At 37.9% G+C, this 20,705-nt stretch overlaps 1 protein-coding gene across 3 annotated transcripts in view; it reads left to right on the forward strand.

The window, feature by feature from the left end:
• Positions 1 to 20,705, forward strand: part of CEP128 (centrosomal protein 128) — a 448,858-nt gene that overhangs the window by 403,698 nt on the left and 24,455 nt on the right. For 2 of the 3 annotated variants that reach the window (XM_060097969.1, XM_060097967.1), the window contains one exon: positions 20,418 to 20,495. In XM_060097969.1, coding sequence (XP_059953952.1) covers positions 20,418 to 20,495 — 78 coding nt within the window. Of the gene's footprint in view, positions 1 to 20,417; positions 20,496 to 20,705 lie in introns of those variants that run through there. The other variant, XM_060097968.1, reaches the window with a different exon arrangement.

Genomic DNA, 20,705 nt, shown 5'->3' on the forward strand with positions numbered 1-20,705 from the left:
AGAAATCAGCCTGCCAATTCCGGGGGCACAGGTTCGACCCCTGGTTCAGGAAGATCCCACATGCTGCAGAGCAACTAAGCCTGTGCACCACAACTACTAAGCCTGTACTCTAGAGCCCATGAGCCGCAACTACTGAGCCCACGCACCACAACTACTGAAGCCCGTGTGCTCTAGGGCCCACGTGCCGCAATTACTGAGCCCGTGTGCTGCAAGTACTGTGCCTAGAACCCATGCTCCGCAACAAGAGAAGGCTCCGCAACAAGAGAAGCCACCGCAATGAGAAGCCCGTGCACCACAGCGAAGAGTAGACCCCTCTCGCTGCAACTAGAAAAAGCCCGTGCACATCAACGAAAACCCAATGCAGCCAAAAAATAAGTTAAATTAAATTAATTTTTTAAAAAAATCTTAAAAAAAAAAAAAAAAGAAACTTCACCCGTTGGACCAGAATAGTAAATGGTGATGACTAATTATTACCGATACACTAAAGATTAAGCAAAAGTATGTTGTTGTGTTCCAGGATCTGGGAACAAACTGTCATTCTGTATTCCCATCTCCTTGTTTCTTTGTTTTCTGTTCGCTTGTTTGTTTTTGTTATGAATGAATCTCCTGTAGTTCCCACAGTGTTTGAATTGCAACTGACTTCGAGCGATATTACCTATTACCATAAATTTGATGGACCCAGTTTTCACTATCAATAGGCATCTTGTTTGCATTTCCAGAAAGTTCCTTTAAAGCACTGGATTCCCTCTGAGTTTAAGAGGAAGAGACCATATATATATATATTTAAAGTTTGAGCTCTGCATGACTGTGATATGCACCCATGTCTGTACCTTCTTAGAAATAATATAGAGCAAAGCTCTTACCTTTGGCTTCCAACTAAAGTTGGGTGGGAGGGAAGGAAGGACAGGGAAAGCAATATTATATAATACTTCATATTTGCTCTTCCTAACTGGTATTCCTCATGGGTGTCATGTCCTAGAATATCTCAAGAAAATTTAGGGAGCAGGCGTCCTCAAAGAAAAAGTGGAGTACCTGTCTCATGTAATTGATGTTACTGTTGCAACTTCATTATATAGAATATATCCCAGAACTCCTGACACACCCATATTCACTTGACAGGATATGGAATTATTCCCAAATCAAATATAAATTAACTAATCTTTCACATTAGCAAATTTTAAAAATATTGTTGCATATATGTAGTTACTGGATGACTGAGAAGCAATTATAGCACCAAATTCAATAAATATTTCTTGAGTAGCTATTATGTATTAACACCATAGATTTAAAGAATAGTAAGTAAGGCTTAATCCCTATACTTAAAATTTTCCAATTTAATGGGAAAAGGCAGTTAACAAAAAATTATAAATATGTCTCTCTATTGCCCTAATAACTTATTTTCATTTAGGAACCAAAAGAATATGCTTGAACTAAATCTAGTCAGCTTTAGCAGAATGAAGTCTGATGTAGTGATGTTATAGTTTGATTGTACATCGTAGGTACTTAGTAAATGCTGTTGGATAAAGGGAAGGCCAGATGTCCTATCCAGTTTCTGTATAATAAATGCTGTGAAATCCTGACTAATTTCCAGAGTATTGCATGTTTTCTAAGTTTTTACAACATACTTTAAATGTCCAAAGTCATGTGGTTTTGGCTACTTCAGGGGGTTTGTTGGTTGTGTTTTTGTTTAGTTTCTTTTTTTTTTTTTAATGTGTCTAGTAAGGGCTACAGAACTGGTTCATTTTAGTTGAGTATGTTAAAAAAGAAGCGGGGGAAGGGAGACTAAGTTCAAAATTTCAAATTGTTTTGGCAAAACCAACTCCTTTTCATACTAACCACCAGGCCACAAAGCTTCATTGTTGTCCAGTTGAATGAATACATGGCTTTCATTTGGAAAAAAGAAAAAAAACCTTTCTAGCAATTGAAGTTTCAGGAAGACGATTGTTTGTGGCAAATGTCAGATGAGTTTGCTCATCAAATAATATTGTCAGTTGTATAATGCCCAGTGGCTTTCATGGTCCATCTTTCTCAGCCAGGGCTTGCAAATTCAGAAACTAGATGAATTTATTTAAAAATATATACTTTTGCTCACATATACTTCATCTATCCTCTCTTGCCCTTCTGTTCAGCCATTCAGGACACACCTTAACAGAGCCTCTCAAACATACTTAGAATTCACCTTTAACATTACTTGTTTAGGTGGGCTGTCTTCCAAAATGTATTGCTATAACTTCAAATTACTGGTACTTTGAACTATGTATGGCCTTAAGAGATAGTTCAGTTGAATTTTCAATAGTTTTGAAGGATTCTAGATAGTCTCTGCTTCTGTCTGCTTTGGCAGCAGTCGGCCAGGGAAATGCTTTGTACAGGATCCAAAAGAGTGTTTCTAAGTGTTCAAAAAAGGATTAATTATGAAAGCAAACTTTAAAAGTATAGTCAGAGTTGGTCTCAGTTATTTTTGAATTAAGTCTCAAAGCCACAATGATAAAAATAAAATACCTTGCCTGATTTCTATTTAGATCTGATCTGCCTGTCACCAGAAACTCATCCATATAGGCGGATTAACTGTTCACATGCTCTCTCAGCATCCAAGTGCTGTGTCCGGAGTAATGGAAAATGATTAATTTGTTTTGTCGTTCCTTTTTAGAACACAGAACAACTCTTTAAAAGAAAATAACCCTTTGCTTTGAGAACAGAGAAGATTAATTATGTTCACCTCACCAAGGAGCTTTTAAGTAAATTATCCTGGACCCCACCTCAGCCAGAACAATTATCATCCCTTATCAGTGTTCCATATCAGGACCCTCTGTTCCATGTTAAATATGGAAGAGGCAAATGTGATTGCCTGCTTTCGCATATCTTGAGGGCTTGGGGCAAGGGCTTTGCAGTATTCAGGGAAATGATTAGCATTTCTCAGTATCTGCCCTGTGACCAGTGTCTTCGTGGCCTCAAGTGGCTAAGCCCCTGTCAGCTCATCCACAGGAGACAGTTTGCTGTTCACATCCCACATTTCCTTATTAGGACCTTCTTAGGTCCACAAAAGATTTTATTCTCATCTTCCTCTCTTTTACTCTGTCTAGACCATTCAACTCAACTTTACTGTCCCTCGTTTTCTTCCATTTTTTTATTTATTTAATTTTGAGTGTCTAAAAACATTCACTGTCCCTCAAGTCAGGCTTTAAATTGTACTTTTAGAAAATAATGTGTGCTACATATATGTTTCTACAACATTTATAAGTTCTAAATGAGTATTTATTGATCTTTGCATTGAGAAGGTTTTTTGTTGTTTCCCCCCCCCCCCATAAAACTGAAATCTATTGTGTATAATAGCAAGTACTCAGCCCTGGAAATTAAGGAAGAATATAGTCCTGCCTTTAAGAAATTTGCTGTCTACTGAAAGGGACAAATAGACAGGAAGCGATTAAACAGGTGATAGGAGGCATGTTTGTGCATGGGAAGCGCTGAGGATGGGTACCCAACACACATTTTAGGAGAGATGTTCACAGAATAATAACTAGTATTATCGTTGTAACAATAGCTAGTGTTTATTGAGTGCTTACTAGCTCCCTTCCCCATTCTGAGTACTTTACATATGTTAATATATTTGATCCTTAAAATAGTTCTACACTATGGGTGTTATTATCATTCCTGTTTATAGGGGAAGAAACTGAGTCCCAGTGCAGAAGGATCAGGAACTTCTGTAGGCACACGTGGCCAGTAGGAGACTAAATCTGGGTTTCAACTCAGACCACTCAAGAGGCCATGCTTTTAACTGCCATGTTAGAGGAGGTAGTAACCAAGCCAAGTCTTGCAGAAGGACAATCAGTGGGCTAATTTAAGCAGCGTGTAGAGGATATTCCAGACAGATGGGCCTTCACGTTGTCGACTGAAAAAAACAAACAAAACAAACAAACGAACAAAAAAGCACAACCTAAAAGTCGAGAATTATGTTTTCTTTGGTAATCTTACTGAGGACTATATAATCGGGATATACCCTCTCAGATAGCTCTGAGGAACTGTTTCAAAGAGGTAAGGAAGGAGCCAAGATATATAGGAGATTTTTCTGGGAAAAAAAAAAAAAAGAAAAAGTCAAACATCGAAAGATTGCTGCTAATCACAAAAAACAGCCATCTCAAGTTAATGATTTTAGTGTTTTTCTATGTATGGGAAGATGAATGAGTCCAGGTTCATTGAAATTATAGCTTAGATATGCATCTTAACTATCTAGGGCCAGTATCCTGTTTATCTCCATCCTGAATTCCCCTCAGGGCACATCATTGGAGGTGGCTGCATTGGCTGATGGATTGCTAGCAGGCTACATTTGTTGTTTACCAGAATGGCAGCAACATTTGTTTGGTCCACAGTGTGCAAAGTCATGATGGCACAGAAACTTTGACAGAAGCAAAAATATGGTATAACATTTATGGTAATAGAACCAGAAGCTAATTAGCAGCATCTAGATGAGGGCAAAACTGTAAAATCTTTTTTCTGTTTTAATTTTTTTTAATTAGGACAGTTATAAAATGAAAAAAAAAATGAAAAGCAAGTTCTTTGCCTGCTTTTGGAAGTATCTGTTCTAAAAATACAAAATGACAAATATTTGGAGTTAGTAATTTGATAGGGCAAATACCCAAGATGACAGAAATATCTTTCTTCTTGTTTTCCTTATGCAATCATTGACTTTGCTTTCTGCCACAGAAGAATGAAGGTTTTTCCACCCCACAGGTGTTCCTGGGTAAATAGTAATCCCTAAATGGTTTTCTCCTTATTTTACTTTCTCTTTATAGAAAGCCATTTTTCTTACTCTTTCCAACCTTTCAAGCTCCCAACCTACTCTGGGAAGAAGTTAAAGCTACAGCAGACTAAATCTAGAGCCAGAAGGGCTCTTAGAGATTTTTAGATCCTTCTTTCCCATTTTCCTGATTTGGAAACTGAGATCCATGGGTTAAATGATTTTTCCAGATTCATATAACTGGTAATGGCAAACCTGAGATATAACTTTTTATCTCCTGATTGCTACTCAGTGATCTTTTCCACTGTACCTTGCTGCCTCAAATATATCTTGATGTCCTTAAACAGAAGGCTACCACAAATAAAAATATTATCTGAGTAATCTAAATAATCTATCATTATTAGAGAAACTATTTTGTGGACATTTAAGACATTTTCAGAAGTTTATGGTCAGAATGACTATTCTTGAGATGTAAGAGTATTTGGGGTAAATCAAGAGCTTTAGGTGTAGCACCATTGCCCTTTTGGGGATTCAGTACATTCTCCCAATAAATTTCTCAGGGAACTCCACCCAGATGGCACCCCTGACGTGGGTCTCAGAGTTTCCACTGCTCAGCAGGTCCCCAACCTAGGAGTGAGATGCCTTGCCCCCTTCTCACAATACTCCCAAACTCCACCAATTCTTCCCCTGCTTGGGGCTCAGGAGCCAGCAGTCTGCAAACAGAATCAGAGGTTCCTTTTAGAGCATGTCACTCCTCTGCTGAAAACCCTCAGAAGACCTTCTGTCTCATTCAGAATTAAATACACTTACTTCACTGTGGCCTAAAGGCTCTGTAAGATCTTACCATAGGCATCTTCAGCCTCATCTTGGGCCCTCCCTTAGCTCACCTATAGAACAGTGTCTGCTATAGAGTCGGTGTTTAGTAAATACTTGCAGACTGAATAAATGGATAAATCCCTCCCCTTCATTAAGTAAGATGCATTCGTTCACTCAAGAAGCAGTTATTGAATACCTTTTCTGTGGAAGCACTGGGTGGACTGTGGGTACAGTGGGGAACAAAGACAGACATTCCCCACCCGGAGGATGCTTACTGCCCAGTGTCAACACAAGCACTAATTAAATAACTGCACAAATAAATGGAACACTAGTACTCTAATACTTGTTGAAAAGGAAAGGCTCATGACTTAACTGAGAACTTATTTGACAGAAATCAGTGAAGGCATGGGTGCCTTCCCTGAGGAAGTGATGAAAGATAATAAAAATTAACCAGTTCACTTAAGATTTATACATTTCATTACAAATTAATGTAAATTTTACATTAAACATATTCAAGTGGAATTAATGGTAGGCATGCTGAAGTCTTTAGGGTAAAGTGTACAAATGTACACAGTTTACTTTGTAAGGCATCCAAAAAATAAGTTGGGTTAATGGATAGACGTGGGAATGGATAGATAAATATGTGATAAAGCAAATATAACAGAATGTTAATAGTAGAATTTAGGTGGTGGGTATTTGTGTGATCTCCATAAATTTCTTTCAGATTTCCTGTATGCTTGAAAATGCTCATAATGTTGGGGGGGAAAGTTTTAACCAGATAAGGAGACCGCAGGGAACATTCTCCACCGAGGGCACAGTATGTACAAAAGCAATTTGTGTGCCATTACAATTCTATTACTTTTATGTTTTGGATGATGTCTGTAGAACAGTAATGTATTGCTAAATATTGGATATAGTTTTAATTAAGTTTGCCTTGTTTCTGCTTTGTACTCTGTTGACTAATTTTTATTAGTAATTTTAGATTGTCAAATTTAGATTGTCACTGACCTCCTTTTCTCCATTTGAGAATCCTTGAGCTGACAGTACTTCACAGAATCAGGGTTTTTTTAATACTATTTAGAAAGTACTTGACAGTTTTCAATGTACTTTCACATTCACTCTTACTCGATAATCACAGTTACTCTGTAAGTATGAGATAATAAAGACCATCGTTATTTATCCCCATTTTGCAAATAAAAGACTGAAGCTTAGAAGGGCAGGGGAAAGTGATACTCCCCAAACCACAAAATACAATTAATGTTGCTGGAACTGTGCATCTCCACAAATGAGATAGGCTGACTTCTGGTTCAGCATCCCTTCCACCTCACCACTGTCCTCCATCAGCCAGCTTGAAATATGTGACTGGGACCAGTAAATCCCACAAACATAGTTTCTTTATCTGCCACCTTAAGCAGAAATTGCTAAACTCTTTGTCTCTTTCAGCAAACACTTGCTTATGCTGTTTGCCCATTATTAACATGCAATCACATTTTGGGGGCAAAAGTTCTTAAATTTCTTTCTTTTGTTGAGTACATTTAGTTTTCAATTTTTTTTCTTTATTTTTTATTTTTTATTTTTTTTTGCTTTATAACAAATTTAATCAGTTATACATATACATATGTTCCCATATCCCCTCCCTTTTGCGTCTCCCTCCCACCTTCCCTATCCCACCCCTCCAGGTGGTCACAAAGCACCGAGCTGATCTCCCTGTGCTATGCGGCTGCTTCCCACTAGCTATCTACCTTACGTTTGGTAGTGTATATATGTCCATGCCGCTCTTTCACTTTGTCACAGCTTACCCTTCCCCCTCCCCATATCCTCAAGTCCATTCTCTAGTAGGTCTGTGTCTTTCTTCCTGTCCTACCCCTATGTTCTTCATGACATTTTTTTTTTCTTAAATTCCGTATATATGTGTCAGCATACAGTATTTGTCTTTCTCTTTCTGACTTACTTCACTCTGTATGACAGACTCTAGGTCCATCCACCTCATTACAAATAGCTCAATTTTGTTTCTTTTTATGGCTGAGTAATATTCCATTGTATATATGTGCCACATCTTCTTTACCCATTCATCCAATGACGGACACTTAGGTTGTTTCCATCTCTGGGCTATTGTACATAGGGCTGCTATGAACATTTTGGTACATGTCTCTTTTTGAATTATGGTTTTCTTAGGGTATATGCCTAGTAGTGGGATTGCTGGGTCATATGGTAGTTCTATTTGTAGTTTTTTAAGGAACCTCCATACCGTTCTCCATAGTGGCTGTACCAATTCACATTCCCACCAGCAGTGCAAGAGTGTTCCCTTTTTTCCACACCCTCTCCAGCATTTATTGTTTCTAGATTTTTTGATGATGGCCATTCTGACTTGTGTGAGATGATATCTCATTGTAGTTTTGATTTGCATTTCTCTAATGAGTAAAGATGTTGAGCATCCTTTCATGTGTTTGTTGGCAGTCTGTATATCTTCTGTGGAGAAATGTCTATTTAGGTCTTCTGCCCATTTTTGGATTGGGTTGTTTGGTTTTTTGTTATTGAGCTGCATGAGCTGCTTATAAATTTTGGAGATTAATCCTTTGTCAGTTGCTTCACATGCAAATATTTTCTCCCATTCTGAGGGTTGTCTTTTTCTGGTTTATGGTTTCCTTTGCTGTGCAAAAGCTTTTAAGTTTCATTAGGTCCCATGTGTTTATTTTTGTCCTTATTTCCATTTCTCTAGGAGGTGGGTCAAAAAGGATCTTGCTGTGATTTATGTCATAGAGTGTTCTGCCTATGTTTTCCTCTAAGAGTTTGATAGTGTCTGGCCTTACATTTAGGTCTTTAATCCATTTTGAGCTTATTTTTGTGTATGGTGTTAGGGAGTGATCTAATCTCATACTTTTACATGTCCCTATCCAGTTTTCCCAGCACCACTTATTGAAGAGACTGTCCTTTCTCCACTGTACATTCCTGCCTCCTTTATCAAAGATAAGGTGACCATATGTGCGTGGGTTTATCTCTGGGCTTTCTATCCTGTTCCATTGATCTATCTTTCTGTTTTTGTGCCAGTACCATACTGTCTTGATTACTGTAGCTTTGTAGTATAGTCTGAAGTCAGGGAGCCTGATTCCTCCAGCTCCATTTTTCGTTCTCAAGATTGCTTTGGCTATTCAGGATCTTTTGTGTCTCCATACAAATTGTGAAATTTTTTGCTCTAGTTCTGTGAAAAATGCCAGTGGTACTTTGATAGGGATTGCATTGAATCTGTAGATTGCTTTGGGTAGTAGAGTCATTTTCACAATGTTGATTCTTCCAATCCAAGAACATGGTACATCTCTCCATCTATTTGTATCATCTTTAATTTCTTTCATCAGTGTCTTATAATTTTCTGCATACAGGTCTTTTGTCTCCTTAGGTAGGTTTATTCCTAGATATATTATTCTTTTTGTTGCAATGGTAAATGGGAGTGTTTCCTTGATTTCACTTTCAGATTTTTCATCATTAGTATATAGGAATGCCAGAGATTTCTGTGCATTAATTTTGTATCCTACAACTTTACCAAATTCATTGATTAGCTCTAGTAGTTTTCTGGTAGCATCTTTAGGATTCTCTATGTATAGTATCATGTCATCTGCAAACAGTGACAGCTTTACTTCTTCTTTTCCGATTTGGATTCCTTTTATTTCCTTTTCTTCTCTGATTGCTGTGGCTAAAACTTCCAAAACTATGTTGAATAAGAGTGGTGAGAGTGGGCAACCTTGTCTTGTTCCTGATCTTAGTGGAAATGGTTTCAGTTTTTCACCATTGAGGACGATGCTGGCTGTGTGTTTGTCATATATGGCCTTTATTATGTTGAGGAAAGTTCCCTCTATGCCTACTTTCTGGAGGGTTTTTATCATAAATGGGTGTTGAATTTTGTCGAAAGCTTTCTCTGCATCTATTGAGATGATCATATGGTTTTTCTCCTTCAATTTGTTAATATGGTGTATCACATTGATTGATTTGCATATATTGAAGAATCCTTGCATTCCTGGGATAAACCCCACTTGATCATGGTGTATGATCCTTTTAATGTGCTGTTGGATTCTGTTTGTTAGTATTTTGTTGAGGATTTTTGCATCTATGTTCATCAGTGATATTGGCCTGTAGTTTTCTTTCTTTGTGACATCCTTGTCTGGTTTTGGTATCAATGTGATGGTGGCCTCGTAGAATAAGTTTGGGAGTGTTCCTCCCTCTGCTATATTTTGGAAGAGTTTGAGAAGGATAGGTGTTAGCTCTTCTCTAAATGCTTGATAGAATTCGCCTGTGAAGCTATCTGGTCCTGGGCTTTTGTTTGTTGGAAGATTTTTTTTTTTTTTTTTTTCGGTACGCGGGCCTCTCACTGCTGTGGCCTCCCCCGTTGCAGAGCACAGGCTCCGGACGCGCAGGCTCAGCGGCCATGGCTCACAGGCCCAGCCGCTCCGCGGCATATGGGATCCTCCCAGACCGGGGCACGAACCCGTATCCCCTGCATCGGCAGGCGGACTCTCAACCACTGCGCCACCAGGGAGGCCCTGTTGGAAGATTTTTTATCACAGTTTCAATTTCAGTGCTTGTGATTGGTCTGTTCATATTTTGTATTTCTTCCTGATTCAGTCTTGGCAGGTTGTGCATTTCTAAGAATTTGTCCATTTCTTCCAGGTTGTCCATTTTATTGGCATAGAGTTGCTTGTAGTAATCTCTCATGATCTTTTGTATTTCTGCAGTGTCAGTTGTTACTTCTCCTTTTTCATTTCTAATTCTATTGATTTGAGTCTTCTCCCTTTTTTTCTTGATGAGTCTGGCTAATGGTTTATCAATTTTGTTTATCTTCTCAAAGAACCAGCTTTTAGTTTTATTGATTTTGCTATCATTTCCTTCATTTCTTTTTCATTTATTTCTGATCTGATTTTTATGATTTCTTTCCTTCTGCTAACTTTGGGATGTTTTTGTTCTTCTTTCTCTAATTGCTTTAGGTGCAGGGTTAGGTTGTTTATTCGAGATGTTTCCTGTTTCTTAAGGTGGGATTGTATTGCTATAAACTTCCCTCTTAGAACTGCTTTTGCTGCATCCCAGAGGTTTTGGGTCGTCTTGTCTCCATTGTCATTTGTTTCTAGGTATTTTTTAATTTCCTCTTTGATTTCTTCAGTGATCACTTCGTTATTATGTAGTGTATTGTTTAGCCTCCATTTGTTTGTATTTTTTTACAGCTCTTTTCCTGTAATTGATATCTAGTCTCATAGCATTGTGGTTGGAAAAGATACTTGATACAATTTCAATTTTCTTAAATTTACCAAGGCTTGATTTGTGACCCAAGATATGATATATCCTGGAGAATGTTCCATGAACACTTGAGAAAAATGTGTATTCTGTTGTTTTTGGATGGAATGTCCTATAAATATCAATTAAGTCCATCTTGTTTAATGTATCATTTAAAGCTTGTGTTTCCTTATTTATTTTCATTTTGGATGATCTGTCCATTGGTGAAAGTGGGGTGTTAAAGTCCCCTACTATGATTGTGTTACTGTCGATTTCTCCTTTTATGGCTGTTAGTATTTGCCTTATGTATTGAGGTGCTCCTATGTTTGGTGCATAAATATTTACAATTGTTATATCTTCTTCTTGGATCGATCCCTTGATCATTATGTAGTGTCCTTCTTTGTCTCTTCTAGTAGTCTTTATTTTAAAGTCTATTTTGTCTGATATGAGAATTGCTACTCCAGCTTTCTTTTGATTTCCATTTACATGGAATATCTTTTTCCATCCCCTTACTTTCAATCTGTATGTGTCTCTAAGTCTGAAGTGGGTCTCTTGTAGACAGCATATATGTGGGTCTTGTTTTTGTATCCATTCAGCCAATCTGTGTCTTTTGGTGGGAGCATTTAGTCCTTTTACATTTAAGGTAATTATCGATTTGTATGTTCCTATTCCCATTTTCTTAATTGTTTTGGGTTCGTTATTGTAGGTCTTTTCCTTCTGTTGTGTTTCTTGCCTAGAGAAGTTCCTTTAGCATTTGTTGTAAAGCTGGTTTGGTGGTGCTGAACTCTCTCAGCTTTTGCTTGTCTGTAAACGTTTTAATTTCTCCATCAAATCTGAATGAGATCCTTGCTGGGTAGAGTAATCTTGGTTGCAGGTTTCTCTCCTTCATCACTTTAATTATGTCCTGCCACTCCCTTCTGGCTTGTAGAGTTTCTGCTGAGAGATCAGCTGTTATCCTGATGGGGATTCCCTTGTGTGTTATTTGTCGTTTTTGCCTTGCTGCTTTTAATATGATTTCTTTGTGTTTAATTTTTGACAGTTTGATTAATATGTCTCTTGGCCTATTTCTCCTTGGATTTATTTTGTATGGGACTCTCTGTGCCTCCTGGACTTGATTAACTATTTCCTTTCCCATATTAGGGAAGTTTTCAACTATAATCTCTTCAAATAATTTCTCAGTCCCTTTCTTTTCTCTTCTTCTTCTGGAACCCCTATAATTTGAATGTTGGTGCATTTAATGTTGTCCCAGAGGTCTCTGAGACTGTCCTCAGTTCTTTTCATTCTTTTTTCTTTATTTTGCTCTGCAGCAGTTATTTCCACTATTTTATCTTCCACCTCACTTATCCGTTCTTCTGCCTCAGTTATTCTGCTATTGATCCCATCTAGAGTATTTTTCATTTCATTTATTGTGTTTTTAATCGATGCTTGATTCATGTTTAATTCTTCTAGGTCCTTGTTAACTGTTTCTTGCATTTTGTCTATTCTATTTCCAAGATTTTGGATCTGGGAAATAGAATCTTGGATCATCTTTACTATCATTATTCTGAATTCTTTTTCAGGTAGCCTGCCTATTACCTCTTCATTTGTTAGGTCTGGTGGGTTTTTATCTTGCTCCTTCTCCTGCTGTGTGTTTTTCTGTCTTCTCATTTTGCTTATGTTACTGTGTTTGGGGTCTCCTTTTTGCAGGCTGCAGGTTCGTAGTTCCCGTTGTTTTTGATGTCTGTCCCCAGTGGCTAAGGTTGGTTTAGTGGGTTGTGTAGGCTTCCTGGTGGAGGGGACTAGTGCCTGTGTTCTGGTGGATGAGGCTGGATCTTGTCCTTCTGGTGGGCAGGTCCATGTCTGGTGGTGCGTATTGGGGTGTCTGCGGACTTTTTATGATTTTAGGCAGCCTCTCTGCTAATGGGTGGCGTTGTGTTCCTGTCTTGCTAGTTGTTTGGCATAGGGTGTCCAGCACTGTATCTTGCTGGTTGTTGAGTGAAGCTGGGTGCTGGTGTTGAGATGGAGATCTCTGGGAGATTTTTGCCATTTGATATTATGTGGTGCTGGGACGTCCCTTGTGGACCAGTGTCCTGAAGTTGGCTCTCCCACCTCAGAGGCACAGCACTGACTCCTGGCTCCTCAATTTGGGATGATTTGTTGTCTATTCATGTATTCCACAGATGCAGGGTACATCAAGTTGATTGTGGAGCTTTAATCCGCTGCTTCTGAGGCTGCTGGGAGAGGTTTCCCTTTTCCTAGTTTTCAATTTTAAGAAATGAAATGATTTCACAGAAAGTAAAGGGTGGATCTCAAGACCCTCCTCCTTATAGACTGGTTGTAAGGGCCCAATTCGTTTTCTAGCATACAGAGAACACTAAAATAGTCCTCATTATTCTTTGTGTGTTACTTTTCCTTTATATCAGGAAAAATATTTAAAGAGGGGATCTCATGGGGACGAGATATGTTTCTTTATTCCTTCTGTATTCCTTTCTCCTTCAACTCAATTTTGGTGTTCTCTTATTGAAAAAAAAATCCCCAAATTAAGCTAATAATAAGATCATGGGTTGACTATAACTCATAATTTGGTTATGTCTAGAAACAAGAAAGCAATAATGTGGAATGACAGATTCTGTAGGTTTTTTATAGTTCTTCACTGAAAAAAATTACTGTGAACGAGAGTTGGAAAATACCTAGAAAGCATTCTTTATTCAAATTTTCTAGTGAAGATATTCTACCTATTCTCAAATTTCATAAATTTGTGCTTTTTAAAGGAGATCTTCTACCACGTTTGATTAGAATGGTATTATATGAAGACAATAGAATTTGTTGTTGACAAAAGTTCTGGATTTTAGATCAAATAGAGTCACTGATGCCATATTGCCACATTAACTGGTGTTTCTTTTGTTTGTCTTTTTAACAAGCCTTATGTACCCTTTTACCCTGAGACACATGTAAACACTTCTAAGTGGGTGTCTGATTTTTAAAACTCTCTTAAAGTGAAGCCATACCCAGCCTCTGTACACTGACACCCAATTAAATCTTGGAGACAAGAGTTTTGGGTGAAGTAGAAAAGAACAGCTTTACTGCTTTGCCAGGCAAAGGGGCCACAGCGGGCTTGTGCCTCAAAAACTGTGTGTCTCAACATGGATGCGAGAGTGAGAAGTTTCATGGTAATGGTTCAGACAGGGTGTGATCACCTCGCAGACACTCTTCTGATTGGTTGGTGGTGAGGTAAGTGGGAGTCAGCATCATCAACCTTATGGTTCCAACCCGTCTGGGGTCTGCCTGCTTGAGAGCAGCATACCATTAATTTCTCCCACCTTGTGGGGCTTTCAGTGTCTGCAGAACAGCTCAGATATTATTATATATGTATATCCCTTAATGGGGAACCAGAACCCTGCCCGGAGGCTGCATTTTTGTTTATCTTGACTGTTCCTCCCTTGTCTCCAGATCCCCTCCCTTCCCTAATTAGCAACTGTTTGAACCTTCTCACTGGAACTCAGGGAAGGTCATGGAGGCTGTATGAAGCCTATTTCCTATTATCAAGACATGGGGGACACAGAAAGGCTTTTGTGCCCAGGAGCCCCACAGGGTCCTGCTCAGTATCAAAAGTACACAATCTAGAAATAGAGGACTCCTCTGATATTCCAAGAAATCCACACAACTTTGAGCTCTAAGGCTCTTTGAAGGATGTGTGTCTACGAAATGACTTTGCCAGCCCAGTCTCTGCTACTTTTTCACTTGGTTCCAGCAAGTGTCCTACAGTTTGGATGAAAAGAGGACACTATGAAGCCAATATAGCTGTTCTGGATCTAGTCACCTCATGTGAAAAGGCAGACAGTCTCTCCTTTTCATGATCTCACTCTTCCTCTCCTTCAAACTTGTTTACTCAGGTCCTTTTACCATCTTTCAGCCATTTGTCAAAAAAGTTTTGAAGTGGATCTCTTTCCAAATGAAATGGAATTGCATTTTTGAACCCAAATAAACTGCTTCATAACCTCATCTATTTAATATCTATATAGTGCCAAAAATGCACACACATTATTAAAATAAAAATATAGACACCATACCCTTTTTTTATCATCCAAACCTCAAAACATATGATTTCAATAGCACTATAAGAAAATGGTGGTTGTTATATGTTAATAAGAAAATAACATGTACATTTTTACAAAGAAAAGTATATTCTGTTTCGTAAGCTTTCTCTACAGGAGACAGGAATCTAAGAATTGCAGTGAAGCCCCTTCTAATTCCTAATAGCTGCTACTTATGTTGTCATACTATATTATTCAATTTCCCTCAAGTCTGAAGCAAAGGAACACCTAAAGAAAAATATACTGTGGACCAGTACAAACTGTTCAACCCCATAGCAGTTTGGTGTGTGTTGAAGATTTTGGAATAGTAAAATTGCCAGCTGATTCATTGTGCCTTCCAACAGATATCTAAACACGCCTGTAGGTACAAAAGCCGTAAGTCCTAACAGACAGGATTTCTGAATTTCACTGTTGTTTCTGCCACTGGATCTTGCCCTTAGTCTAGAGAAAATAAATGAAATAGCAAACTTTTGCTTCTAGGTTTTTAATACAGAGGCCAAGATTCAGTGGGTTCATTAGAATACAGTAACTCTGCCTTTGTCTTTACGTGGCCAACATTTGTTGAAGCACCTCTTGTGGACAGATAGTGTGCTATGCTAGTGCTAAATGTTACAAAAAAAGAAAAGGGGGTATTCATATCATAAAACTCAATCTCATGCCTACATCCTCTAATCAACAGAAAGACTATCCTGATCCCTTGTGTGTGTATATATATTGGATGCATGGTCTTGAGCACAGACCCTTCAGCACTGGCAAGATGAAATTCTTCCTGGGTTCATCTTAAGACTTCTTTTTCCAGAAACAAGCTCATCAAGGACATATATTCAAAATTCTAGCTGCTAAGAGTTGATAGCTAACAAGGGATTAGGAATTTACCTAAAGCATGCACTATTACAGCTACTGGTTGCTGTCCTTTTCAATTCGTGATTTGCCATGAAAATATTTATATAATAACACTGACATTTCTGCATTCAGACTGCTTGGATTTGCATACCAGTTTTGCCACCACATGACTGTGAGGAAGTTATTTACACTTTGGTCCTCAGTTGTCTCATCTGTAAAATGGGGATAACTTTAGTATCTACATTATACAGTGGAATGAGGATTAAGAATTGTATTCAAAATTGAATTACATTTTTATAGTTAGTCTTTCATTATCCTACTAAACAGGATTAGGAGTAATTGATCATTTGCTTCCTAGGCCAGTGGAAGTCCAGCTCCTTAAGCCTCTGAGATAAAGCAAGTACTATAATCAGTGTATTGTTTTTTATGAAATGGAGTCTTAATTGTGAATTTCTCTGTTTTCAAATTAGATATGAAATTTATTATCTTGTAACATTTTCAAAAGAGAAACACTCTTTAAACCCCTATGTGAATGTCCAATTTAGTTCTTCTAGAAAATTGATTTAAGAAAATTAAAGACAGGTTAAGCACCTGTCATTTCCTGGTGCCATTATTCATAAACTTGAGAAATTGTTCCCTTAATTCTACCAGTGGAGACTTATATGTGCCCTTTAATGCATTCGACCATGTAAGGCAGAAGTAATTAATCAACTTAAAAAATAAAAAGTTTCCCTGACTCTGCATGAGGTATTTTGCCCTAGGAACTAGCATGCTATAGGTCCTCATGGCACCTTTAAAATCCAAGCAATTTCCCTATTTAGACTTCCCATCTGCTATTAGTTCTTGTCTCTCTAGCACAGTTAACTTTTTGGGGAAAGTGAACTTGAAATGCCATGTAATGTGACAAGACTCTAAGCACAGAATCCCAGCCAAACTCACATTAAAAAACAAAAAATGAAGTTTGAACGTGCATATGCATACTTTTTAAGTCTATATGACAACATGGCAGGTTTAAGCACACTAACATGCATATAGAGGGAGAGAAGACCAGAAAATAAATGTAGTCCCCAAATACCACTTAATCATGAAATTATGAGACCTGAGGTGACTGCAGGCCTGGACTCATTATCTTCATTACTTTATGTCTTATTGTTGCAGATGCCTTAGAAATCTCAGCATCTGTACATGTAATTTCCTTAAAATAAATGCAGTTAACTTTTTTCTTTGTATAATTCTTACATTTTTTACATATGCATACTCTCCCTCCAGTAAATTAAAAGTTCCTGCAGAAGAGAAAATGTGCCATCTACGTCTTATGGATCTTTCTGTGGTATCTAGATATACATTTGGTGTTACTTAACTGACTAGAATATAAGGATGAAGAGAAGGACGTGTATCAGAAAGTATTTCTGATATTGAGCAAGATATTGAGAAAAAATCCATAAATGGAATATAAAATAATCACAACTACAATAGATGAAGAGAAAGTATAAAGATGTTAGTGGAGACGCGGGGGGTTAGGGGAGGGAAGTAGAAAAATAACCGGTTAAGAAAGAAGAAGCCAAGCAAGTTTTTAAGGTTGAAGATCTACTCAAAAAAAAGTAGCCATTTGAATATGTACCCCCAAAACATAATCAAATAGAATAAACCAGTATGTGTAAACATGCTAGGAAAAAACCTTTTTAATGCATCACCTGACTGATTGAAAATTTTAAGCAAAAATATTTGCATAACCTGCTAGCTTTACCGTAGGGAAAGAGATCATTTGCTTATTTTAAGATCAAAATGAGTATAACATATTTAACCCAGGTTCAGAGGGGCACTTTTGAATGAAAAAAATTATGGGATAAAAAAAAGGGAATAAAGTTTTAAAACTACAAGTTCTACCGAAACCATTGTTTATGAAGAAGATTTTATCCAATGCATAAAATTTTGCTTTAAAATCACCATGGCATTGATTTGGATTTTACTATTCAAGGGCCAATGAGGAAAGCTATAATTTTACTATTTAAATGAATATAGCATATATGGTGACTAAAACTACTAGTTCTCCTAAATCTACACATGAGGGCCTATGTTAAGAAACATGTCATGGGCTTCCCTGGTGGTGCAGTGGTTGGGAGTCCGCCTGCTGATGCAGGGGACGCGGGTTCGTGCCCTGGTCCGGGAGGATCCCACATGCCGCGGAGCGGCTGGGCCCGTGAGCCATGGCCGCTGAGCCTGCGCGTCCCGAGCCTGTGCTCCACAATGAGAGAGGCCACAACAGTGAGAGGCCCGCGTACGGCAAGGGAAAAAAAAAAAAAAAAAAAAGAAACATGTCATTCTTTTAATTGAAGTATAGTTGATTTACAATGTTGTGTTAATTTCTGCTATATAGCAGTGACTCAGTTATACATATATATACACATTCTTTTTTATATTCTTTTCCATTATGGTGTATCTCAGGATATTGAATATAGTTCCCTGTGCTATACAGTAGGACCTTGTTGTTTATCCATTCTATGTATAAATAGTTTGCAATCACTGACCCCAGCTTCCCAGTCCATCCCTCCCCAGCCCCCCCACCCCATCCCCCCAACCCCCGGCAACCACAAGCCTGTTCTCTATGTCTGTGAGTCTGTCTCTAAGAAACATGTTATTTTGATTAATCTTCCTATTCATGAAATAATAAATAAAGCTATTTAAAATGCATGGCAGTTTGAGTTGAGCACATGCCACAAAAAAGACTAACAATGTAAGTGTTAAGCGGAAGGAACAAAATACTTGGAAGGAACAAAACACTAAGTCTTTTAAATGACACTCGAAAAGGAAGTTTAAGCGGAACTTGAAAAGTTATGAATGTGAAGAAACAGCATATACAACTTCCAATTTCAAAATGGCCAAAGGAAGGATGTTTCTACCACACTCTCAAAAATCACATTAGAAGAATACAAATCTGAAGAGATAGAAACAGTGGTTTACATGTTGACAACTAGAAGACATCTATAATGCCAAGTCAAAGAACATCGAAAGAAAAAGGGTAAAATGCCTCATAACAGAGGTGAAACCCAAATGCCTGTCAAGGGGATAGTTATGGAAAGCAAATTTTATTCACCCTGTAGAATTTTTGAAAGGCTTTTGAGCTAGTGGTACCCTTTTATTGCAGAAGGAGAGAGTGGAAATGAGTACATTGAAAGCGTCTTCAGGGAAGACTTAGACCCTCCACTGTCTGTCTCCATCCCTGCTCCTCCACAAACCCTGCAGGAGATGTAAGGGTATGCTCTGGAGAAGCTCTGGATGGGAGGTGAAGCCAGAGAACAGCATCAGGGTGAGATAGGGATAGGAAGAGTAAATGAAAGTGAGTATACCAGATGATGAGAACACCAGTTCCTAACCCAGGCTAGTTCCAAAAAAATTGAACTCCCCTGAGAAAAAAACCCTGATGCACATATAATTTGGAGCCTCCTCCCACCAAAAAAAAAAAAGAAAGAAAAAAAAGCCATTTGACCACCCTATTAGCCTATTATTAAATTACATAATTCTCAGGTATTATTTGCAATAAATTCTATGCTATGCATTGGTAGCTAACAAACCATGAAATCTTATGGCTTAGCACCATAAAAGTTGATTTTTCACTCACATTAAGTCCAATGTGGTGGGCAGCTCTCCTCTATCTTGTAGCTCTGCCATCCGGAATATGTGGCCTCCAGGATCCTTATGGCAGGGTCTGAGGTGGAAAAGGGAACACACAGACTCTTAACTGTCTCAGTCCAGAAGTGACACATGTCACTTTCATTCATAATCTATTGTGCAGAACCATTCACGTGGGAGATGTAGGGGGGTACATGGAATAGTGGGTGGTCACTAACTTCTTGACAGCTCTGTGCAAACTTATGTTATGTCCAGGTTCTTGCAGGACACTTTCTTCCCATGCACAGCCCTAGGGTTTATTTTTTATTTCATTGAATAATTACAATTCGTTTTAAATGTAAAAGCTACTATCTGTGTGCCTACCCTGTGACAGGACTAACAGAGGTGTATATGGTACAGTCTCTGGTCTCAAAGTTATTCTACCATTTAACCTCTTAGTTCAACATTTGCTTTGAAATAATTTTCAGAGCATTCCCTCTTAGTGGTTATATCAGTATGTGTAAATCAGTGATTAGCAAATCAAAGACTAGAAGTTATTGATTTGTAATTAACAGGACCTTGTGTCCCTGTCGCACATATTTAATTTCAGATTATTTCTTCCAAGTCTTTGAGAACTACTCTTTTCCTTTTTAACTAAAATAATTGTTGAGAGCTCTTTTCTTCTTTTTACTGTCAACATGTGAGGATCTCTAATATGCTCCATAGATAAGTAACTGCAAATTCATCTATTTCTCAGTATTACCTTATGATTTATTTCTGATGTTCACTGAAGCAGGTTTGTAAATTAATATGAAATTCTCTATAGAAAGTTTGATAGTATATCAGTTGCAAGCAGTTATCTAGGAGGAGCTTTATATTCAAATCAGTCTTGCAAATGCATCTCATTTTCTTCTTGAAAAAATGTTTTCTGGTGTAGAAAGATACATTTATCTTAGACATACTATTTGTTATTTGACTCTCTAAATCTACAGTTTGAACTGCTTATACCAATGGTACAACTGATTTTTAGTACTTGGATTCTGAAAGTATTAATTTTTCATAATGTTTGCTTGCCTTGTGTTTTCTAGAGTACTCGAGTGGCCTTAGACCATCTGGAGTCTGTGCCTGAGAAACTGAGCCTACTAGAAGATTTCAAAGGCTTCAGAGTGAGAAAGAGTTGGCTTTTCTCTTTCAGTATTTTTATCTGAGTGAAAATACTTGACATCTTCCTGATGTGCAAAGAAAATTGTAGGGAGGGAGGAAAGACCAAAAAACATTGGGGACTCTTAACACTCAATCTTATCAGAGCCTATTGACATTTCTGAAGCCAGCATTGAAAATAATGGAACTTACATATTAGCACAATATAGGAAAAT

Source organism: Mesoplodon densirostris, chromosome 4 (assembly GCF_025265405.1).
Source record: "Mesoplodon densirostris isolate mMesDen1 chromosome 4, mMesDen1 primary haplotype, whole genome shotgun sequence".
NCBI lineage: Eukaryota > Metazoa > Chordata > Mammalia > Artiodactyla > Ziphiidae > Mesoplodon > Mesoplodon densirostris.